Source organism: Piliocolobus tephrosceles, chromosome 2, assembly GCF_002776525.5.
Source record: "Piliocolobus tephrosceles isolate RC106 chromosome 2, ASM277652v3, whole genome shotgun sequence".
NCBI lineage: Eukaryota > Metazoa > Chordata > Mammalia > Primates > Cercopithecidae > Piliocolobus > Piliocolobus tephrosceles.
The window spans coordinates 39,601,092-39,625,927 of NC_045435.1; the positions used below are offsets into that span (position 1 = coordinate 39,601,092).

The 24,836-nt window shown below is 45.8% G+C and overlaps 1 protein-coding gene across 3 annotated transcripts in view; it reads right to left on the reverse strand.

Moving 5' to 3' along the window:
* Nucleotides 1-12,499: 12,499 nt before the first annotated feature.
* Nucleotides 12,500-24,836, reverse strand: part of HACD2 (3-hydroxyacyl-CoA dehydratase 2) — a 94,825-nt gene continuing 82,488 nt past the window's right edge. For all 3 annotated transcript variants that reach the window (XM_023214885.3, XM_023214898.2, XM_023214892.2), the window contains 3 exons: nucleotides 23,500-23,621; nucleotides 21,453-21,631; nucleotides 12,500-15,922 (listed from right to left, as the gene is read on the reverse strand). In XM_023214885.3, the coding sequence (XP_023070653.1) occupies nucleotides 15,840-15,922; nucleotides 21,453-21,631; nucleotides 23,500-23,621 (384 nt within the window). In that variant the 3' untranslated portion in view covers nucleotides 12,500-15,839. The remainder of the gene's footprint in view (nucleotides 15,923-21,452; nucleotides 21,632-23,499; nucleotides 23,622-24,836) is intronic.

Sequence of the window (24,836 nt, forward strand, 5' to 3'; positions counted from 1 at the left end):
CAAGAGATGGCTGGGGACTGGTTGTTTTTTCTGGGGAAGTCAAGTCTTGCGGTAGCAGGAAGGAGACTTGGTGCTCTCATGGGAGGTGAGAGCAGCAGCCAGGACTTGGAGAACCCGAGGATGAAGGCGGGCAAGGTTTGGAAGCCTGTGGAAAAGAAATCATATCACGTTTCCTGGGTCCCTGAGTGCTTGGGCTTGGGAACTAATGGACCACAGGGACACGCTGGGCTCCAGAAGCCCGAGTGTGCTGAGCAGCTCCACCAACCTCTCAGTGGGAATTGCCCCCACGGAGGGCCAGCTGCCCAGCTCAGGGCCTTTGTAGGGCTGAGGAGGACTGGATTCCTGTCAGGGCAGAATGCGAACAGATTTCCTCCCTTCTTTGCTTAGATTCTCCATCTACTGGTCCCTGCCTGGCATGCCTTCCCCTCCCAGGATAACTATTACATTTCTGCCAGGGTCCAAGCAAGAAAACAACACAGCTCCATTGTGTCCGGTTCTGAGAATTCTTTTTGTGACTGTCAGGTTGGTGTCAGTGTCCCTAGGAGGGGCTGAAAGAGCCCACCAGTCCCAAGGGAAAGGGACCCAGGCTGCAGGTGCAGAAGGAGCTGTATCAGGCCCTCCAGGCTAGCACTGAGCAAGATGGCAAAATTGAGGAAGAGAGATGTGGGGATTTTATCACTTTGTGGACACTTGAATGGATTGCTTTATGTTTGTGACAACAAAGGGAAGAGGATTTCATTGTTGAGCACTTACTTTCTCTGTGTGATCAAAAGATTGACTTTCAAACGGGAGTTCTATCTCCAGGCGTTTGCCTATTGCGGGCGTTGTTTGGGCTCTGCCATCACGTGGTGCTCCTGGGTAACCAGCTCGGGGGCCAGGCTGGGCTGCTGCAGCTGAGAGTGATTCAAGATGGCGAGAGGAGGGCTGAATGCTCAGCACAGGGCACTGTGGCCTGGGAGCTACAGGAAAAGCAGTATAATTAGCACAGTCATGAAAGGTGTAAGTTCTGGAACTCCACAGCCTCCCTTGATAGCCAGACTCTACCACTCACCTGCTAGGTGATTACGTGCCAGTGATTTAACCTTTCCTCAACCATTCATGTTTCTTCCTCTGTAAAATGGGAGTCTCACAGTATTGATATAGAATAATTGGGAGAATTTCAGGAGTTAACACGTGAAAAATATGACCAGTGCTTGGCACGATACATGCTGAGCAGTATCGGCAGTATCCCCTGTGGTCCTGCACAGGGGCAGACACCTGGCTTTGGGGATTTGGAGGGAGGAGGGGGAGGCATGGCATGAGATCCTGGGTGACTCCTGGGTGGAGCCCAGCCTGGGCCTGACTAGTGCCTAGCAACCTGATGAGGCTTGTCACTTAGGGGAGTTCCTGTCCTCAAGGGTCGGAGGCGTCGCCACCTCTGGGCCCCACTGGGGGTAGCCTGTGCACACGTGCCATGTCCTGGGACCACAGAATGGGGAAGTGGCTGAGGTTCCTGCAGGGCCAGGAGAGGAGGCCACAGTCTCTGCTCTCCACTAAAACAAACTCTGTCTTTGACCATTTCATGAGCTAGGGGACAGGGCAACCCTGCAAATGAGGTATCATTTTCTCTCTATTTTTTATGTAAAAGAGGCTCAGGAAAGTGGTGAAGACAAAAAGTGGAGAAGGAGTCGAACTCGGGCCCAACTCCAAAGCATCATGAGGCTCTGTCTCCGAGGAACCAGGCAAGGGCTGGGAGATTGGTATTGGGAAAAAACAGAACCACACAAGCCAATGATACAGGGTACTCAAGAGGGATGTGAGAAGAAGGGAGATAACTCAGAAGACTGAAGAGTGAAGAGAATGAGAAACTGAGGGAGGAAAAGGAGAAATGAGGCCCTATGGTACCAGGGGTGTGTCTGCTCTCTCTCTGCTGGAATGGAAGGCCCTAGGTATGTGGAGCTCTAAATCCAGAAATCTCCAAGGCCCAGGCAGGGAACTCAAATGAACACACAGGCCTGGTGAGGTGACCTGGAGAACCCACTTGGAGAAAGGGGACAGCCTCCACTCAGTTCCCGCGGGAGTGCCGAGGCATGCAGGAACCAGGCCCAAGCTTGCCGGAGTGCCACATCTTCTTTCAAGAGAAGCAGGAAACTAATTGTTTTAAATGTGAACTCTCATAAGTTTAAAATGCTGGTAACCAAAATAATTTAAAATATCATTTTAAGAAAAACAAAAACAAAAAGCCCACTGGCTGCCAGGATACAGCCTCTCCTTTATGCCACTTGTTTACATGAGGGGCTCCTGGTCAGACTGCGAGCCAATCCAGGCCTTCTCAAGACCCCAGGAGGAGCAGAGTGTGTGTGTGTCAGGGAGGTGAGAACTGAGGACTCTGAGGAAGAAAGCATCCAGATTTCCGGAGAGAAGGAAACAGAGTAAGACCAATGCATTGCTACCAGAAGATGCAAAAGGGACATTTGCCTTTGACTGCCGAGGTGCCTTCTACCAGCGCTTCCCTGTCACAGTGGGCCAGGGCCTTCAGCTCCACTGGAGGATCTGAGGGTACCCGTGCAGAGAGGGCTGAGGGAGACAGGGAGGAGGGATGCTTGGGGGCGGTGGAAGCCGCTCAGCTGGGCTGCTGAGGAGTGAATCACATTTCCATGTGATAGGTGCAGTTCACACTTTGTAAGGGAGCAGGGAGCCTGACTTTTCTAAATATACCAGGCAAGCCAAACAGCCACCTGGCTTGGGATTGACATTCCTGACAGGAGGCTGGGCCAGCCCTTGGATTCCGTATCTGTAGGCTGCGTCTCAGGATGCTGCTCTGACTGGGGGAGAGTGGCTGAGGCAGGAGCTGGGCCTTCTAGAAGGTGCCCAGAGATATCAGTTCTCGGGTAAATACATGTAGGAACCTTGGGGAACCCTCACAGGCCCAGATTAAGCTGTGCAACCACGAGCTTCCAGAGGGGTTACTGGAAACTCCTGGTGGACTTTCCTCTTTCTGTTGCCCTCGGCCCTCCCGGGGCTGCCTGAAACAATGGTCCCCTGGTTGTGTCCTCCAAGCTTATTCATGCCAGTATTCATGACATCCTCCTCAGGGCCTGGGAGGGTCCTCCCTAAATCCACAATCTCCTGGAAAGTCCCCTCCTGAGAGCACAGTGTGGGCAGCCCTGACTCTGCCTGCCTTGGCAGCAAGCTCAGGTCCCTGGAGGAGTAGGAAGTTACCTACTTGACTTACCCTGAAATGCCCTGCACGCCATCCTGCAGGCTGTAGGGTGGGGTGGGGGGGATGAGGAGTGGCTCCTATCCCTCTTTTTTTTTTTGTTTTGAGATGGAGTCTTGCTCTGTTGCCCAGGCTGGAGTGCAGTGGTGCGATCTTGGCTTACTGCAAGCTCCACCTCCTGAGTTCATGCCATTCTCCTGCCTCAGCCTCCCGAGTAACTGGGACTACAGGCGCCTGCCACCACGCCCGGCTAATTTTTTTATTTTTAGTAGAGACGGGGTTTCACCGTGTTAGCCAGGATGGTCTTGATCTCCTGACCTTGTGATCCACCTGCCTCGGCCTCCCAAAGTGCTGGGATTACAGGCGTGAGCCATCGCGCCCGGCCAAGTGGCCCCTATCCTCTTGGCATCAGTTTCCAACTCTGTACAAGTGGAGGCTGGAGGTGACAATGCCAGTCTGAGGCCTCCTCCAGGCCTGATATGGCATAGTTCCCTCGGGTGCGATGTGGCTGGAGGCTTGGGGTGCTGTGGGGTAGGGGCAGTCTTCCATGGAGCAGGTGGGGCCGCTCTTCAGCTTACTTTGGGCATGAGGCAAAGCAGCCTGAGCTGTGGGTAGGCAGCGCTCAGGGTCTGCTGCTGGACCCAGAAGGGCTTTCAGGGAAAGCTGGGGCTTGATGAGCTGCCCTAACGCTGGGAAGAAGAGGCAGCAATGACCCAAAGAAATGTAGGCAATGTAGGCTTTAGGCTGTGGGCAAAGGTGCTCCCGGCATGGCCCACCCAACCCAGCCCTGGGGAGGGGGCTCGGTCCCAGGCTTCTGCAGATAAGGACCTGGAGGCCCGTGAGGATCTTGTGAGCAGATTCCGAGCTGCCAGCAGCTCTGCTAATGACCAGTACCCGAGGATGACACTGGGTCCCAGAAAAATGTGGAGCTCAGATGCCTAATGCTCTGAATGCAGCCGCCATGGAATGGTGCTGCAGCCTGGGCTCCAGGAGGTGGGGGTCCTCCCAGCACCTCGACATCTTATCACATTCACTGTGCTTCTCAGGAGCCCCAAGGGCTCAGAGAGGACTCCAGTCTCTAAGGAACTTCTGCAACCTTTGAGAGGCTGCCTTGGTGGGCAACCCATATGATATTCTGCCACAAATGAGGCTTGACCCTGGTGGAGGGAAACAGTTGTGGGCTTTGGGGTCAGTGAAATCTGGTTCAAAACCTGAATCACTCCTCAGAGAGACTTCACCTGACCATACTGTCTAACACATTGCCTTTCTAGGTTTCTTCACAGTCCCTTAAACTACCTGATTTAATCATCTGTTTATGAGCTTCCTGACATCTCCCAACCCCCAGTGAAAGGCTGGGCCCTGAGAATACAGTGGGAAGCAAGCCTGGAGAAGTCCTTACCCTCGGGGAGCTTCCTGTCCTTGGTGGGCAAACAGGTAAGAGGCGGCATCGAGGACTGTGATGGGGAAACATGCTCATTGTCACAGAGCAAGTTAGCAAATTACTTAAAGTGTAAGTGTTTTTTTTTTTTGTTTTTTTTTTGAGACAGAGTCTCGCTCTGTCGCCCAGGCTGGAGTGTAGTGGCGCGATCTCAGCTTACTGCAAGCTCCACCTCCCAGATTCACGCCATGCTTCTGCCTCAGCCTGTAACTGGGACTACAGGCGCCCGTCATCACGCCCGGCTAATTTTTTGTATTTTTTTAGTGGAGACGGGGTTTCACCGTGTTAGCCAGGATGGTCTCCATCTCCTGACCTCGTGATCTGCCCACCTCGACCTCCCAAAGTGCTGGGATTACAGGCTGAGCCACCGCGCCTGGCCTAAAGTGGTTTTTAAAAACATTATTATGTTTTTGTAGAGGCAAGGTCTCACTGTGTTGCCCAGGCTGGTCTTGAACTCCTGGGCTTAAGTAATCCTCCTATCTTAGCCTCCCAAAGTGCTGGGATTACAGGTCACTGCACCCAGCAAATTATTAAACATCTTGCTGGACACACACTTATGCTAAAAAATTCTTCATTGTTGTCTGAAATTCAAATTTAGCTGGGCTTGTTTTGACAACCCTGGCACTGTGGGAGCGTCTAGGAGGAGCACCATAGCCAGTCCTGGGACCTGGAGCAGGTATTTCCTAGAGACGGGGGCCCCAGCCACACCTGAAGGATGGGAAGGAACTAGCAAGGTGGAGGGGGAGTGAGTCTTCCAAGTGGAGGGAATGTGGTGTACAAAGGCCAGGACGTGACCAAACGCCCTGAGAGCCTGATAGGCTTTCTCAGGATGGGGAGTGGAGGGGCTGGGGACACAGGCAGGCACAGTTTGATGAAGGTCTTGGGTCATGTTCAGGAGTCTGGACTTTACCCCAAGAACAACACATTTACTGAAGGCTTTTTTTTTTTTTTTTTTTTTTTTTTGAGACGGAGTCTTGCTCTGTCGCCCAGGCTGGAGTGCAGTGGCCGGATCTCAGCTCACTGCAAGCTCCGCCTCCCGGGTTTACGCCATTCTCCTGCCTCAGCCTCCCGAGTAGCTGGGACTACAGGCGCCCACCACCTCGCTCGGCTAGTTTTTTTTGTTTTTTTAGTAGAGACGGGGTTTCACCATGTTAGCCAGGATGGTCTCGATCTCCTGACCTCGTGATCCGCCCGTCTCGGCCTCCCAAAGTGCTGGGATTACAGGCTTGAGCCACCGCACCCGGCCTACTGAAGGCTTTTAAGTGGAAAAAACATGATCATCTCACATTTTGTTTTGTTTGGGTTTTTAAATTTTGAGACAGAGTCTTGCTGTGATGCCCAGGCTGGAGTGCCATGGCACAGTCTCTGCTCACTGCAACCTCTGCTTCCTGGGTTCGAGCAATTCTCCTGCCTCAGCCTCCCGAGTAGCTGGAACTATGGGCATGTGCCACCATGTCTGGCTAATTTTTGTACTTTTAGTAGAGACGGGGTTTCACCATATTGGTCAGGCTGGTCTCAAACTCCTGATCTCAAGCCTTGGAGAATGAATTTGGGAGACCAGAAGTGGAAGGCGAGAGGCTGGTTAGGAGGCTTTAGCTACCATCCAGCTGAGAGGTGATGATGGCTTGGACAAGAAAGGAGGCAGTGGAGGAGGGAAGTTGATAGATTAATAGATTCAGTCCATCCTCAGGAGGCAGAATCAACAGGATTTAGCTACTGATTCAAAGTGAAGGGGGCTGGGGGCCAATCAGGGAGCAGAAGAGGAAAAATGACTCCCAAGTTCTTGACTTGAGCAACTGGAGGGTGGGATGCCATTCAGTGAGGTGGGGGAGACAGGAGGAGGGAGGAGGAGGAAGAGGAAGAAAAGATTGGTGGCAGAGGAAGAGGACGGTGCTTCATTTTGGATAGGTTGAGCCTTAGGTGCTCATGGAATACCTCAGTGGCAATGGCCAGCAGAAGTCTGAAATGATGCAGGCCTAGACCAAGGCCTGAATCACCAGCATGGAGATGCAGCTGGAAGCCATGGGAGCCTTGCTGCTCCTCTCCAGCACGTGCTTCAGAAGTCTGCAAGCCCGGCTGGGCAAGGACAGGGCTGAACCAGAGTCTCTGGACAGGAAAGGGCCTGAGCTCAACCCTTTCCCTAGTGCTCCATCCAGTGCGGCAGCTCCCCCTGGTCCTTGTGGATGCCTGACAGGTAGGAGTGTGGACTCCTGCAGCCTCGCTTTCTGATTTTTCTTAGATGGTTACAGGATGTCTCTCAGTTTTAAAGGGTTTATAACTGATTCCATTTTAATACAATGTGGGCAGAATAGAATACATCTACGGGCCAGATCTGCTGTGGGCACCACTGGTCGGGGCCTGGGGTTCGAAGTGAGAGGAGATGCTGAACAAAACCCTCAGGATCAGGCGCCTTTAAGGCACTGTTCCCCCAAATTAACCCATAAGCCCCTGCATCAGAATCACCCATGAAGTGTGCCTAAAAATGGAACCCCAAGCTCTGTCTCCGGGGATTCAGATTCAGAAGACCTGGGGAAGGTCCAGGAATCTGATTTTAGCCAGTGCCATAGGTGCACACTCAAGTCTGAGAACCTCTGAGTTGGGGGGTTGACAGGGGAGACAGAGAAAGGTTGGTTTAGGCAGGAGAAAACCAAAAGATCAGGCTCTCAAAAGAAAAGGTCATTTCAGGAAAGATGGCCGGTTGATGGGAAGGAAAGATGTCGGCTTCCTGGGAGGGATTCCAAAGTCCATCTTCATTCTTCTCCAACACATCGTTTTCCTCCCCAAGGAAGAGGAATGTGGATCTTAATGTTCAGTTCTGAGATTGTGATGGAGCTGTATTTGCTAGTGGGAGTGATGGAGCCAATGGGCACTAAGAGGTCTGTGCACAGGGCTTTGGTTCCCTCTTCTCTCTCTCTCTTCCTAAGTGGTAAGTAGAGCGGGGTCGGCTGTCTTCTTGGATGCTTTCCTGTCCTTCCTGGCCCAGGCCCCACCAGCCGAGCACGGTGGCACATGCACTCAATCTTTATGAGTTTCTGTCCTGGAGCTGAGGGTGTGTCGGAGCAGCCTTTCTCCCCATTTCAGTGGATAAGAGCTAAGTGCTGGGATGGAGAATGGGATGGGATTGGGTGAGAGGTGAATTGAGCAGGTCTCACAGTTTCCTGTGCCTAAGCCACTACCTCTCACTGGTTTAGGAAGCAGAAGTGTTCTATGAGGTTCTGCCCAGACTAGCATAATCCTACCCTAGGGCTCAAGCCAGTTAACTGCAACACTAGTCTGCTTGCTTTCCATTGATTCTTTTGTATACAATTCCACTGGGAATGCATCGAGGAGAAATGAGAGTTCTGGGCTGGGACTGGGCATTGTTGCGCCCCTCAGTCTACTCCAAAACCGTATCATTATTTCTAACATCCAGCAGGACTGCACCCCAACTTCAACCATAAGACAGGGACTAAAAAATGTGCACTGGCTTTCATAACAAGGTCATTAGTGACCTTGAACAGACAGGGTAGATAGGAAAAGCCAGGCTAGAGTGAGACAGCAAGAGTGCCAGGTAAGAAAGACAGAAGTGGGCCGGGCACGGTGGCTCACACCTGTAATCCCAGCAGTTTGGGAGGCTGAGGCGGGTAGATCCCTTGAGGTCAGGAGTTCGAGACCAGCCTGGCCAACATGGTGAAACCTCGTCTCTACTAAAAATACAAAAGTTAGCCAGGCGTGGTGGTGCATGCCTGTAATCCCAGCTACTAGGGAGGCAGAGGTAGGAGAATCGCTTGAATCAGGGAGGCAGAGGTTGCAGTAAGCTGAGATCGTGCCACTGCATTCCAGCCTGGGTGACAGAGCGAGACTCTGTCTCAAAAAAAAAAAAAAAAAAAAAAAAAGTGCTTCATAGGTGTCTCTTCCAGAGGACAGGAGAGAGGTGGAAGTAGAGGAGGACACATGGGGTCAAGGCCAATATGGGAATTGCTGGCCAAGAGGAAGTACAGAGAGAGGGAGAATCAACAGAGTGAGGTCTGTGAGGAGGGGAAAGATAAAAACATCTGGAGCACAAGGTAGGGATTAGTTTTGGTGAAAGGTCACCCCATCCGTTCTAACAGCAGGAAAAGGAAAGGATGATCCCAGCATGGGCAAGTTTATAGATCTGGTGACAAAAAAAGTTGAAGGAATTACTATCTGATGGCTGTTTTCTCTGTGACATTGGGGGTGATATCCTGAGCTGACAGTGAGTAAGAGACTGAAAGATGAAGTTTAAAGGGAATCACAGACAGTGTCCTAGGCAGGCAGTCCCAGGGTGAGGCCCAGCAGATTGATCCCAGCACCACAGCTGCTGCCAGTCCCAGCCCAGTCTGCTCAGGCAAGTTCACATCAAGTGGAAGCCTCCAGCCAGTGCTGCCGACACCTGGGTTCTCAGCCTAATAATTCAATTACCTATTTGAGGATGGTGATTTCCATATATTTTTAAAGCCCCAAGGGGCTGGGCATGGTGGCTCACGCCTGTAATTCCATCACTTAGGGAGGCCAAGGCAGGAGGATAGCTTGAGCCCAGGAGTTTGGGGTCAGCCTGAGCAACATAATGAGACCCCAGCTCTACCAAAAACCTCCAAAATTATTCAGGTGTGGTGGTACACACCTGTAGTCCCAGCTATGGGGGAGGCTGAGGTGGGAGGATTGCTTGAGCCCAGGAGGTTGAGGCTGCTGTGAGCCCTGATCATGCCACTGCATTCCAGCCTAGGTTATAGAGCAAGACCCTATCTCAAAAGAAGAAAAAAGATCCCTAGAAACAACAGAGCAGAAACAAGGAAAAATCTTCCTAGAGCCCAGGCTAAACCTCCCACCTCTCATTTTTCCCCTTGGATAAGTAAATATTGCCTGATGGGGAGAGCTGCCACCGATAGATTAGTATTTTTCAAAGTGTGTTCAAAGAACTTTAGCCCTGAAGACATTTCAAGGATAAAGGCGAAAAACAGGTTTGGAAAATCCTGCATTAGCACTCCTCTTGGAGGCTGCATTCATATACAGAAGGATCTGAAACATTTAGCGGAGAGAAAACTTTAATTTTTGTTTCAGTGTTCTAAACCACAGACTCCTCTCCCTAACATGCCCATGTTCCCATGATCACTGGGAACTAAGAGTCTGTAGCTTCCACTTTAACATATATTCATTAAATCAACAAATCACTTGAACATTACTATCAGCCCTGGCACAATCAACTACTTGTGGTTAGTGAAGGACATTATCTATTTGGCATATCCAAAGTGGTTGTCATTTAAACAACTCTCTCTTGAGGAAGATTTTCAGCCTGTTGAAGAGAGAATGATCTGTGGCATGAACAGAAGCATTTTAAATCTGTGAGAAAACTCACAGTCCAAGAGTCAAGTTAACTGAAATCCACAGGATAGACTGAACATGCCGCAGACAAGCATTCTCGGTCCAGACACCGCCTTATAAGGTGGCCCGACATTTTCTCATGGCCCAGGCCACCCTCCAAAAATATCCAGAGACAGAATGAGAGTGGTAACTGGCCTCCCCAAACGTTTCAAATACGAACAAGCTGGCTCTCCATGAAATAGGAGGGCTGACACCTGCTTTGCAAGCCAGCTCCAAAAGCACTCTGCTTTTCAAAACCAAGTAGTTGCAGGGTCTGTGATGGGGAGGAGGGCTCTGCAGCTGGGAGAAAATAGATTGAGCCTCGAAGCACGCACCCAAGTTAGTTTCTTTGCTCTAAAAAAAAAAAATATTATTTCCTGTACTCCTCCAGAATATGCTTGAGAATCTCTTGCTTTATATGGACAATAAAAGATCCGTGACCGATTTTCATTAGAGGGCCTCTGCCCCTTTCCGTGTCCTTGGGATGAAGCCGTTTTCCAAACTCCTTTGGCTCTTGAGGCCCTGATTGCTTGTGAGGTGCTGCCCCCCAGCGGTAAAGTCTGGCTACGACAATACCGAGAGAAATAAAGATCCTGGCTTTAACCAAGTGCAGCATCTGGAAACACATCTGGATTGCCTCCACCCAAAGCCAAAGATAGATGTGAAAGCACTGTCATGGTAACAAGTCTATGCTCTGGAATTAGGGAGCAGAAAGCGTGACTTCCAAACAAAAATATTTATGAAATGGGCACTGGGCGCTTATATACAGCCTTTCACATTCTTATTTTTGCTCACCAAATGAGATTTTAGGGTGAATTACCTTTTGTGGGAAGGATTATTTTTGGTATTGAGACTTGCCCTCATAGCACTAATATATCTTTGAATTAAAAGAAGTATTGGTCAAATAACCACACGGCTCTCTCTTCTAATCTGGTTCTGTTATAGGCAGAGAAATGTTAATAGGTATGGCTATTTTTGGTAATAGTTGCTTAGAACAGTTTCTTCACCATTAAACTGTATGACAAAGAGCCAGGCTATTTGTGAGGCTGGGATTTTTTTCTTTTCAATAATAAAAGGAATTGCAAAGCTAGTCCTCATTCTTGTTAAAGGGAACAGAAAAACACAGCAGTATTTTTGGAATGCTGTGTAACAGTAGGTCTCTTAATTATACCAATGCTAATTCCTCCAGGCTAAGGCTTATATTAACATAGTACACATAATTGCCACAAAATATGACAATGACAAATTGGAAAGCCCTGGTCTCCCATTACCATGCTAACATTGTAAAAGTTGTATTTTCTGAGTAGCCTGTACTATTAACTTTACCATCTGTTCCTCAGTTTCAGTGGCAATACTTTTTTCATAAATGAAAAAGCCAACCTCTGAAGCTGAATAAGCTCTACACGAGGAGAGAGGTGGTCTAACCTCTATGCTGGGAACATCTAGGCCGTAATCAGACGGCATTTAGAAGGGAAGTGTTCCCCTTTGGAACAAAGACCACACTCTTAGGCTGTGGTGATGATCTGAGAAAGAGCCGGCAGGCTCAGATGGGGAGCACATCACTGCTGCAGGCACCATGATCAAGAGGTCACTGGGAAAAGTAACTAGGACATACCCAGCACCAGCGGCCTAGAGCTAGATCAGCTGTGACCCAGCAGAGGACACCCCAAGGCAGTGTCCTTCCCACCACTTCTTACTACCAGCCTGAGTGAGGGGGGCCGTTCCTGGGATTCCTGTGTTTGGAAGCATTTTCAGGATGAGGTACTTGAACTTCACCACATCTTGCTTTAATATAAGATGAACAGTGCTGGGCAACAGGATCTCCCCACTGAACTTCTGTTAGGAAAGTTACACTAACAGACTGGGCATGGTGGCTCATGCCTATAATCCCAGCACTTTGGGAGGCTGAGGCGGGTGGACCACCTGAGGTCACGAGTTGGAGACCAGCGTGGTCAACATGGTGAAACCCTGTCTCTACTAAAAATACAAAAAATTAGCCAGATGTGGTGGTGGGCGCCTATAATCCCAGCTACTCGGGAGGCTGAGGAAGAAACATCGCTTGAACCTGGGAGGTGGAGGTTGCAGTGAGCCGAGATTGTGCCTCTGCACTCCAGCCTGGGCAACAGCAGCGAAACTCTGTCTCAAAACAAAAAAAGAAAAGTTACACTAACAAAACCCCAGCTTGTTATAAGACAAGGGTCCTCAACCCTGTGCTAATTAATATCTCAGATTCTCCGGTCACTTGCATGAGGAACCCCTTGTCCCTCTGCAGCCAGCTTGCAGACTGGCTTAGCCTGAAGACTGACTGGCAGGGCAGGACTTTTTGGAAACCTCTTAATATAGTCTGTCTTTCCTGTAAGTGCAGAACCATTATGAATAGCAGAATTAGATTTTAAAATTGTTAAAGAGCTGGAGTCCATAATTGAACTGAAATTCTCCCATATTCCTGAAACACCACATTCAGGCCTACTGACTATGAAAAATCATTGCACTCACTGGTAGGTATTTCAAATCCAGGCAGAGCACACATCAGTTTATTTTGAAATGCAACACAGATCAGTATTTTATGAATACAACTTATTACCACATTAACATTATCAGGTAAAAACAGCTTTCAAATGCATGCATAGAAAGTTAAGCATAGTCTCTGGACTCCTTATTTCTAAATATACAAAAAATACATTTAAATTATAGAATTTTAGTGAATCAAAGACTTATAAAATTACAATTTTGGTTTTCACAACATAGAAAAAATACAAAAATGACTATATATACGGTTGTATAATTTTTTACCCAAATTTCAAAGGAGTAGTATGCATTGAATTTAATGTTTTATCTGAAACTCAGAACTGCAAGTAATTTGCAGGTTGGACCACATCAATGCCAACCTTTTATTATAAATGAATAACCAAAAAAATAAGTGAAAAATGAGGGCATGATCTCTTCTTATACCTCTTCAACTCTCCAGCATCTAAACCTTTCCTGTCAGAAGTCTGCTCTGGAGACAGTTTTTCATCTGCAAGGCCAGTGCTTTATTCCATGACTAACTCTCCATGGTGCCTCTGGGTAACGGTTGGTACATGTTAAATGAATGAGTCCAACCTCAGCAAACATAACGCAGCAAGATGCAGATTAGCAGTCTGTGCCGACAAAAGCACTACTGCGGACCTCAAAGAATTCTCTCTGTCAGAAGAAGGCCCCCACAGGGGGGATCTGAAACACACAATCAAGTGGGTAGTTGGGAAGATGATGCCTTTGACTATGCCCTGAAATGAAACCACTAAGTCTGACAAAATACCCACAAAAACATGACATTCCTTGTTCACATTTTATAAGAAGGTGTGACATTTGGTGGCGTGGTTGTTCTCAATTTATAAAAGAATACATGACTTCAAAGGAGAAATGAATTCATGTTAGGGATAAAGAAACCAGTTAGAGAGGTTATTGAAGGACACAGTGACATGCCTTACTTATCTGCCATAAGTATTCTAAATGTTGATGTACAAAAATACACACTGGGGTTGAGACCCTTTTTGAAAAGGGAGCTGTGTGCTGTGTTCTCATTGCCAAAGTTCAATTCAATGCAACAGCACTGTTTGCAACAGAATGTTTTTCATAAGTAGTGACAAATTATAATAAAGCGGCCCAAATAAAACCCCTAGTCCAGCAACCCTGGAAAAGCTGCATTTTTCATTCTGACTTCTAGAATTTTTCCAAAAACAATTGAAAAAATCTAACAGAATAAAGTAATATGACAAATATAACCCAAGTTGATTCTATTTTATAGTAGAAATACATTATGGAAGAATAAAACGAGAGAAAAGGCATGAAAAAAATCTTTCCCACATATTTTGTCTATCAAATACAAGAATAGATTCTAATCTCAACACGCCCAAGTTGAGTGCTGACTTTAAGAAGCAGAATTTTAAAGTTCAATTCAAAAATAATTTATTACACACCTGCCTGCATTAAATTTTCAAACTTCTATAAAAATAAGCACTTAAAAATTTAGTTTTCCAGGACCCGGGCGCAATGGCTCATGCCTGTAATCCCAGCACTTTGGGAGGCCGAGGAGGGCAGATCATGAGGTCAGGAAATTGAGACCATCCTGGCTAACACGGTGAAACCCCGTCTCTACTAAAAATACAAAAAAAAATTAGCTCGGTGTGGTGGCAGGCGTCTGTAGTCCCAGCTACTCGGGAGGCTGAGGCAGGAGGATGGCATGAACCCGGGAGGTGGAGCTAGCAGTGAGCCGAGATCACACCACTGCACTCCAGCCTGGGTGACAGAGTGAGACTCCGTCTCAAAAGAGAAAAAAAAAATTTAGTTTTCCAGTATAAGTTTTCTGATATTCACAATTATACTTTAATGACAACTACTCAATAAGCTAAACTTTTAAAGTCTTACAGTTCAACATCAACCAAAAAAAAAAAAAGAAGAAGCTGCAGGGGGTGGGGGAGGAAAAAAGGCTCCATAAAGATACTGTGCTATTTAATACTTAATGCACATCTAAACTTGGGCTTTCACATTTTCATCCAACTCTTTCTCTCTTTTTTTTTTTTTTTTTTTTTTTCAGTTTACCTACAGTTGCAGTACCAGCCCTTTCTTGAGGAGTTTTAAATGCATGGTTGAGCAATTAAATCATATGAGGATGTGACATAGATGAGACAATGTCAGTAGGACCAAACTATTTCTTGGCTGCTCCAACATGCGGAGATGATACTGCTTTTAGCTCATGATGGCCCGAGTGGAATGTTTTACTGCCTACAGACTTACAGCTTGGTGGAAATTAACATAGGACCTTAATTAGCAAAAGTGTCCAAACAGAAGAGTGAATGAAAATTAAAAAATAAAACAATAATGGTGTATAAACCTATTCCTGAATGTTTTCCGACTACCTTTCTAAAGCAACACGTTCCATGTGCTTTCAGTAACAGAGCCTCCATTCCTACGTGGCTGCATCAGCTTCTTCAGGGTCATCAGTGCATCTGTGAGAATAGCTACTGGCAAACACGTTACTCAGAGGTGTTCTGAGAACAGTGCTGTGAAAAGGACTTGTCGCTTATGAGCTACTGAGCTCCCCCTTTCTGAGACCTGTCATTTTGTTAAGATATGATTGAGGCTGAGCTCCAGATAAGATATATTCTTTACGGTATACACATACTTATTAGATTCAAGCACGTTTCCTAGTGGCAGGCAGTAATGACTCAATTTAAAACAAACAAAAGGGTTCTAAGTTGTTTTCTGATTATGGGCACTACCCCGAAGCTTCATAGGCATATACATTTTATAATTCATTCATTAGGTATGAGGGGATAGGTCCCAGCCATAACTTCAGAGCATTCCAGAGAACAGAGTTTGCCGCTTCAAAAATACAAATAGTTTCCAGCATGCAGTCAAGCACTTTGACAAGGGAATGCTAAACACACTGCAGACTGAAACATAACCATACTGCAAGCTGGGCTATTCGGTTGGTACGACTTCATTATTCAGACTGTAACTCTCAAGTACTTAGTGTTACAGGTCTTTATTGATCAGATACATGAAGGACACAGAAGGACATAAAATGCCAAATCCCTTTCTAGTGCCATCATAAATATTAGGAACTTCTGGTTGAAAGAGCATGCTGAAATGAACTGGCCAGGGTGTTTTATGTAACAATCTTTTTCTAAAATAAAACCTCAGGCCCACGTGACACTGGATTTTTGTTTTAGTTTTGTTTGAATATTTTAAAAATAGTTCTTAATTATTTTCTGTGAAACGTATTGGGAACTCAAAAAGTCTGCAGCATTTTTTGATCATTGAAAAGTTTGTTTTGGTGGGAGGTGCAGAAAGCAGGAACTATTCAAATTTCTTGTGCTCTTCAGTATGAGAAAGGATCTTTCTTCTCTGGTGTATCATGTGGAAATACAACTGGGGAAAAACTGAAAGAAAAGAAAAGTTGGTTAAGAGGATGGTTTAAAATTGCATGCTCTATTTAAAGCATATGAACTTGAGGTCCTCTCTAACCCTCTGACTAATTTCTCATCCAGCAACCAAGGAAGGTAACAAAGTGGGCTTGGGGAAAGGGAGAAAAAACAGAGAGAGACTTACCATCTTTCTTTTCCTGCTTCAGCTGAGGGAAAAAGTGGTGTGGAATACAGTGACAGACACTATTGTCACTATCATGACCTATCTCGATGCCACACAGCAGCCAAATAATATTCTTTCATGTATTATCTCCACATTTATTCTGATTAACTTCACAACAACCAGGTGAAGAATTCTAGTGATGAAGTTATGATTCCTATTTCAAAGAGGAGGAATTTGAGCTCCAGAGAGGGTGAGCAACTTGCCTGGGGTCTCATAGTAAGTCCCGGACAGAATTGGGACCAGACTCTTGGCTCCTGACCCTCAGCCTAGCCCCATCTGGTCCCAGGACAGGTGGTTCTTTGGGAAGAATAACCTCTCTTGGGAAGTAGTTTTGGGTAAAGACTTCAGGAGGAGGAGGAGGAGGAATGCCACAACATTTGCTTTGAACACAACTAAGCCAGGTTTGGATGTTAAAAAAAAAAAAAAAAAAAGGCCTTATGAAATGCAAGCCAGTGTCTTAGGCACTGGGGATTCTTCTGTTCTTGGTCATTTCACAGAATACTTCAAAAAGCACTGGGTCTCAAATGAATGGGGTGGTACTGCCTCCCTCAGAACTATTTGGAACTATTTCGATAGTTTGACTATTTGGAAATAAGGGGGAAAGGGAAAGGGTACTGGCAGTTGGCATATGAGACCAGGGATGCTAAAACATGCCACAATGTATGACAGTACCCACTATTAAGAAGTATCCCACCCAAAATGCCTATAGTGTCCCTCAAGGAAATACCAGTTTGAGCCACCCAGACTTCACAAGGTTACTGTGTGTAAACAACTCCAGGTGAAACGCTCTTTGTTGTACAATACCCTTCCTCTCCTCATCTCTCCAACAGCTCCAATCTTTATTTTATTGATATTACTTTTTTAGACAGGGTCTTGCTTTGTCACCCAGGCTGGTGTGCAGTGCTGTGATCTTGGCTCATGGCCTGGACCTCCTGGGTTCAGTCAATTCTCCCGGCTCAGCCTCCTGAGTAGCTGGGACTACAGGTGCACACCACTTCACATCCGACTAATTTTGCATTTTTTGTAGAGATAGGATCTCCCTATGTTGCCCAGACTTGTCTGGAACCCCTGGGGTCAAGGGGTGTGCCCACCTCAGCCTCCCAAAGTGCTAAGACTATAGGCATGAGCTACCAAGCCCAGCCCAGTCTCTCTTTTTCAGACGGTCACGCATATTTTTTGGAAGATAATTTCTACTACTCCCAACTCTCTCCTGACAAGCTTCTTCCCTTTTAAATGGGTTCCAAGCTGGCCAAATTTCAAATGATCCTCCCAAAGTACGCCGGGACACCAGTACATGTGTGACAAAGATCTGCCAACCTGCAGAGGAGGCAGCATGTGGAACAGGGCTGACGTCCACGCCACTGATACTGCCAGGCAGGACGCTGTTCACAGGAAAGACCTCACTTAAACATATAATTCAACAGGCAGAGAACTATTTTGGCATGAAAGTCAGAAAATCTGACAAGCTCTATAATCTAAAAACTGGAAGTCAAGATATAATTAAACCATAAGGAATGTTAATTATAATCATTTAAAAATGTGGGGCCAGTCCCATTTCTATAGATTTACTGTAACGAAGGGAAACTGTGAGCTGGGCATGCTCAAAACCTTCCCACTGGTTGCATTTGTGTTCACACAACCGGCAGCTGCAGCCTCACAGCTGGCTCAGATGGTCCGGGGGGAGAAGAATGACCTGGAAGTTATGCATTGAGCCCTTGGTGGCAGTTCAAGGAAGAAGATGGCCATGCAGACCTTCATTTCCATGGGCAGGGCCTGCTACCTACCAGAAGGGTCAGATGATGGTGCTTTCACTCCTTTACATCTCCCAGAGATTCCTCAGTACCCAGAGAAAGGAATGTGGATGGGAGGCCAAGGGCCTAGGGTGCCTGGCCTATTCTCCACAGTTCAGGCAGTGGCCTTCTGGCTGACCAGAACTGTGATTCTGTCTCCATCTCAATCACCCACATGTTCAGACTGAACCCGACCATGAGACTGAAAGCTTTCCAGATGCATGACTGCTACTTTTAACAACATGAGCTACACTGAGGAATAGCACTGAAAAAACCCCTCAACCTGAGAACAGGCTATTGAGAATTCCACCTTCTGTTCTCCCAGTTCAGGGGACACAGAATGGGGACACTGCTGGGCACGTGTGTGTGTCGGTCCCTGTGTGTGTTAGGGGTCAGCGGGGTGTGGGTGCTGCTGGGCCCTCCTTTCTTTAAGAAGATGGCCAGCCCTCTTGGGGCTCTCTTCCCCTCTGGGGAGAGAACTGTGGAGGGCGAGAGCACCAGATATGCTCTCTGCCTGGGCCAAGTCTCCTTGGTTGCTCTAAAAATCAGAGGCATGGTTACGGTTACTGACAACCCGGAAAGTGCCAGCTTCTCCAGGTCCTCACCCCTCATCAATGTATCTTGCCCTTTTTTGGCTCCCTCCCCCATAACCAATTTTCACCAATTTGGGGGTGGAATGTAAACAGGCCTTAGACATCTACTGAGTCCTGCAGGGACTGTGTTGTACTAATCCTGTATATATTGCAACTACAGCAGAATAGGAGAGGAGCACCTGGCCAAGGCACCCCAATATAAGGAAACTCCTGGGGCCAAGTCTCATGAGCCACAATTTAGGCTGTGTGTGCAACAACGCAACAATGGATGAGGCCCATGAAAAGGAGGTGTTACTTTATATAATACACGTGTATCATCAACTTGCCATTAACGATTAAAAGAACACTACCTTGTAGAAAGAAAACCAAATTTGTTAAAGGAGACTGCATGTCAACAGCAACCTCCTAATTCTGCATTTTCTTCTGATAAATATAAAGCTTTGGAAACTTGGAAACGTGCAGCTGGCCAGAATGAACTGTACACTCTGGCCTCAACAGTAACAACCTGAACCCCTGGGGACATCCAGAGCTGCTGGCTCAGGCCAGAGCACAGACCAGCAGGCACCAGGTGACTCGCAACAGAAGAGGTGGTCTGTGTGCCATCTTGAACCTGGGTGAGGAGTCCGAGGTTTGCAGGGAATCTTTTAATCATTATTTGAGATCTACCCTTTTCCCTGGTCTACAAGAGGTAAGCTGCCTTAGAAAAAGAAATTATGTTAGACTTTAACTGAGCCAAGTTCTCTTACCAAAAGGAAGCTGAGACTGCAAGGGGCAATTACTTAAGGTAAAGAAAGCAGACTTCTGTTGGGAGGAGAGTCCTTTCCTACTCTCTAAAACAGGGGTACCCAACCCCTACCTGTTGGAACCGAGCTGCACAGCAGGAGGTGAGTGGTGGGCAAATGAGCATTACTGCCTGAGCTCTGCCTCCTGTCAGACCGGCAGTGGCTTTAGATTCTCACAGAAGTGTGAACCCTGTTGTAAACTGCACATTCAAGGGATCTAGGTTATATGTTTCTTATGAGAATCTAATGCCTGATTATCTTAGGACAGTTTCATCCTGAAACCATCCCCCACACCACCCAGGGAAAAACTGTCTTCCATGAAACCGGTCCCTGGTGCCAAAAAGGTTGTGGGGACTGCTGCTCTAAAAGACAGCTGGCTCTGGGGTCAGTGTCTTCTCTTTCCTCTCTCTCTCTCAAGACCAAGATGAAAAGCTCACAGGAGTGGGTTTCCCTCAGGAACGCTATCGTCATGGAGGCCGCATGTGGAACCCAGGCACTGTCACTACACCAAGAGCTCAGAAGGAAGAGGCGAAGCTCAGCACTGGTTGGCTACCAGAGCACAAAGAGACAAACATGCAGACAGACGGAGGCTGCCCTGGGGAGAAGTTCCTGGAAGGAAGCCCTGCTTCCTAGACAGGTTGGAAGTCTTGCAGGAACTCTCAGGTAGGAACCCCCAGATTTTTGTCAATGTGGAAGCAGCTTGTTATGGATCTGATTTCATAAAAACCTCCCTGCCCCTCTCCTAGTCACCCAGTATGGTACACGTCTCCTATTCATTTGACCATGGTGAATTCAAATAAAGCCTGTGGGGTGCCCACTGGGATAATACGTGTTAGTTACTCTGGGTGTGGTAAAACTGCAACTGTGAACTGCTGCTCTAGAGACTGGAAAATGAAACTCTAAAGAAAAACAAAATTAGAAAGGTGAAAAACTATTAGTTAATTTTTATTACTTAAACATTTAGATGATTTCACATTTATTGTCTGTTGGAAAATCAACTACTTTTTACATTTGAAGAGAGATGGCCTCTGGTTGCTATGATTCCAGCACTAGAGAGGAGGACTCAATCATGAATAAAGAGTGGAAAATGAATCATGAAGCAGAACTGTATCCAAGAATTTCTACAAGATAAACACTCACATGAAATCTGGATGCAGTTTTTTTCTCACAAAGCATGAAATGCAATTTTCCACAGAGGGACACAAGCATGTCACTTTGTTAGGATGATTCATTCTGGTGATGCCATGGAATGAAGAGAAGTCCAACCCTATCTGAATTTAACCTAGGGTTTAGGGAAGAATATAGCATCTTTTCTAGATTAAAATAAGATTCAGAGTTACAATGGTTATAGAAATAGCTACATGAGAAGAACCACTAACATTGTATGTCCTTGGTTATAAGAAGATCTTTTGGTATGTAGAAATCAATCATAGGATTTATAATTGAACATCAGAATTCCAGCAAAGGACTAAACTCTTCATCCTCAGAAAGTAGGGCTCACTTCACAGAGACATCAAACGTGTCTTTTTCTCTGTCACTGAATACACTGATAGGCACATTTGATTATCCATATACTTAAATCTTCAGCAGTACTATTAAAATAATTAAAAACCATCTTGAAGAGAACACTGTGTCCCAATCAGTGCTCAACAAGAAAATGAAAAATGTGGAAAAAAATTAATCTATTATTATTTTGTTATGTTTCTAGTTAACTATCAATCAATTCAAAATGAAGTTAAATGTCTATTTCGATATAGTAACCAATGCAAAAGTCTTTTTACCATGTTTTTCAAATACCGTAACAAGCAATTCTTGAGACAGAAAACTACAATCAAGGTAAGGCCTTTAATGGCTTTTTTTGTTTTCCATTCAGTACTTTCCCCAATATATACTTAACCTAGCCTGGTACTCAGTTTCAAACCCACATGCTGAGAAGGGCTGCATTTTGGCAACTGTATTGAAAAGGGTTCATCTTTATTCAATTACTACTGGAAAAATTCCCTTTGATAGTCAGCATTCAAAAAAACCAAGAAGAATTCCCAATAAATGAGATTTACATTTACTTGGATATAGTGCAAAAACAAAGATATTTAACTCTAGTTATTGTAGAGCAAAATTTTAAAACATAATTAAATATATGCATAACTGTTTACTTACTTGGAATGTAGGAGATCATTATTAGAATCAGGAATGCATGGTAGTCAAAAGAGAAATTGTATTTGTTGGGTAAACTGATGGAATACAGGCCAGCTTGTCTGACAAAGGGCAGAGCTGCGTATATTGTGAGTAGTTCTCCTGACACTCCCATTGGGTACAGCACAATGAAAAGTGTGTACCTAAAGCAAAACAAAATATTCATTACTGAGGCTCAAAGTCAGCTTTAGGAGGAAGCTGCACTTCCCACCCTTCTAATCAGTCCTGGTCTTTTAGAAAATGATTGTTTATACATTTTCCTGTTTACCTGCTATTCAGATTCAGGTTTTACAAGCCAGTTTTTGAAACCAGCCTACAGCAGGTATAAGTTTCCAAATGGTCTAACGACAAAATAAAGTCTGTTCAGGCAGCCTCAAAATTTGGTCTGATGAAATAAACAACTCTTCAAAATTATGCTCTAAAATAACTAAAGTGATGCCAAATGCTGGTAAAGTAGGGGAACTGAGTCATGGTTTATACTGAAGGGTCTGCCCTGTGGGTCTTGGGATGGGGTTGGGGTGGTAGTGGTGGAGGTGTTGGAACATGTGGTCTAGGAATGCCACACCACATGCAAAGACTGAACAACAACAAAAATAGCACAAACATCTGTATACTGCTACTATTTTTCAAATGTTTGTACGTGCTATTGTGAAAAATTAAATATATGCAATTAAAAAAATTTAAAATTCATAATAGCTTTTGGTTACTATGTAATTTTCCAATCAAAACACCCCACAATTACGATTATCGTCACATGGGAGGGGAATCTGCATAATTTTTCTCTCTTTAAAAATGAGTTCTCCACATTCCTCAAAGAATTCAGAGAGCAGTCACTTCCCTATGGAACTGTAAGCCGCTGTAAGTATTGCTAAAGGAATCATCAGCTCAGACTTTCAACAGCCTTTGGCTGTTTGTGGCTCACAATGTGCAACGGACTACAAACTTTCGTAGTCTTTCAATACAGGAATTGTGTTGAAAATCTCTGAAGTGGAAGGGAAGACATATTCTCCACTGCCAATTTTAGCCACACTAAGTAGGATGGTGGAAAAAAATCTTTCAGAGGCCATGGAGAACAGTGGACGAAAGAATCTTTCTCCAACAGTAAAATCAGGGCTTGGTCAACAGACTTCCCTAACAACCAGGGTAAACAGCTTTCACAGTGGCTGTCCAGGGTGGTTAGTAACTGCTCTGTTTCCCATTCTTCCCCTTTCCTAATAAAAACATTCATTGCAAATGAGAAAAACAATAAAAATAACGAAGGAGTTCCCATGCTCGAAATGTTGGAAACAATCGGATTATGTCCCTAATTTAATTACTGAACTCATAAATAGTCTAGGAACCACTGCTTTCCTTCCACCAAATAAGGCGTTTCAGCTCCAGGGACAACTTGGATCCTTCTGCTTTGTCACTCTCCCTCAAAGTCTTTCCCAGCTCAGAAAACTGCCTACAACTGTCTCATGGACTCATTAAGGTAAGCAGATGAACTACTAGCCTTTTACCAAAGTCACCATTACTTGTAAAAACAAAGCAAAATAACAGCGATACACTAAAACTGCCATGTAATGCTTGTTATTACCTAAAAATTAATTTAAGAGTCACAGCTTCTTGGCAAAATTGAGACTAGGAGAATAGGACTTGGTCCAAAAACACCCATCACAATGGCAGAAGCTCATCAGTAAAATGTGATGATATGGACAAAAAAGGGATGTTACAGCAAATCTCTATTGATTGCTACCTGGTGATGAAATTTTTTTAAAAAAGAAAATACTGTATAATTTAATTGAAAAGAACTGATTCCAATTAAAATAATTTAAGTAAAATATAAAAGCCTTAAAACAGTATTTCCGTTAGTCAAAGTTAAGTACAGAGTCCTATTCTGATGAAATCTACAGACAAGATTTCTACCCAACCCCTGTATCAATTTTATTTGGAGGCAATATTTAGGCAATAAAAGGTAAATGCAATGACAGACCATTTCAAAAGTGAGCCTTCATTCCATGTGCTTTTTTACCTGGCCCATTTGATGAGGTAAGGCAGATGGTTTAACAGACTGAAGGTATAAAAGGAGTAACGGATGATTTCCGTGATTGTCCAGGCAATAACAAACAGGAGGACACTGTCTTCACTCTGTACCTGAAGGAAGAGGAAAACAAAAGAAAAAAACCACACAGACAACGTTAATGAAGACAGTGTGCAGCACCCGCCAGAGCCAGGCAGTGAGTCGGCACAGCCGCTGGTCTCTATCCTCAGGGCCCCTGTATAGCAGAAAGAGCTTGTGTGTAAAGGAGCTGGGGCCTAGGATGACAGCTGTGTACATTCCAGAGATGAGGGCCAAGTGCGAAGGGCCTCAGTCACCAGGAGCGAGAGCAGCAGGGCAGGGTAACAAACACGAGGGGTGGGAGTTTTGTAGGTTTGCCAGCCTCATGGGGAGAATGTGGACTGATGTCAGTGGGAGCCAACAGCAGTTAGGTAAGGAAGGTGGGAGGGCAAAGTGGTAGAGAGCTTGGGATCCATTACCAGGAATTTTTCTTGATTTGTGTGACAGCTGCGAACTCAAGACAACTTCACAAAAGGGGAATGTAAGGATTAAAGCACAACTGGGCTGGGTGCAGTGGCTCACGCTTGTAATCCCAGCACTTTGGGAGGCTGAGGTGGGTGGATCACATGAGGTCAGAAGTTTGAGACCAGCCTGGCCAACATGGCGACACCCTGTTTCTACTAAAAATACAAAAAATTAGCCAAGTGTGGTGGCACGTGCCTGTAATCCCAGTTACTCAGGAGGCTGAGGCAGGAGAATTGCTTGAACCTGGGAGGTGGAGGTTGCAGTGTGCCACTGCATCACAGCCTGGGTGACAGAGTGAGACTGTCTCAAAAAAAAAAAAAAAAAAGCACAACTGAAGATGAGGCTAGCTCACAGAGCAAGAAGAATTCCAGTGAGGGGAGGGCTGGGAACCATCTGCAAGGCAAGGGCCCATTTATTTCCTCCCATTAGAGACTTCTCCCCCCAGAGGAGGCCTGCATTAACTCCTCTATGATTAGGGAAGCTTCCACACTGTTCCCAGGAGGCAGTTAGAGCCAGAGAGCTTTGAAATCTCCAGCCTCCTCTGAAGTTGTTTTTATGCTGAAAAAAACAATAAAGGTTTAAAAGAGCCCCTAGGTGATTTTTTAGGAGGTTTTCTCTTGTATTGAAAATTTACTGCTGTGGCTTTAACTTTCAGCACCTCCCCCAATCCCTTCCCAGCTGGGTTTGTAATGACCTTTTGTGCTTGAAAATCAACAAGAAATACCCTTGCACCCCAATTCATATTAGTTTCCATATATCCAAAAAACACCCCAAAAAACAAAAAA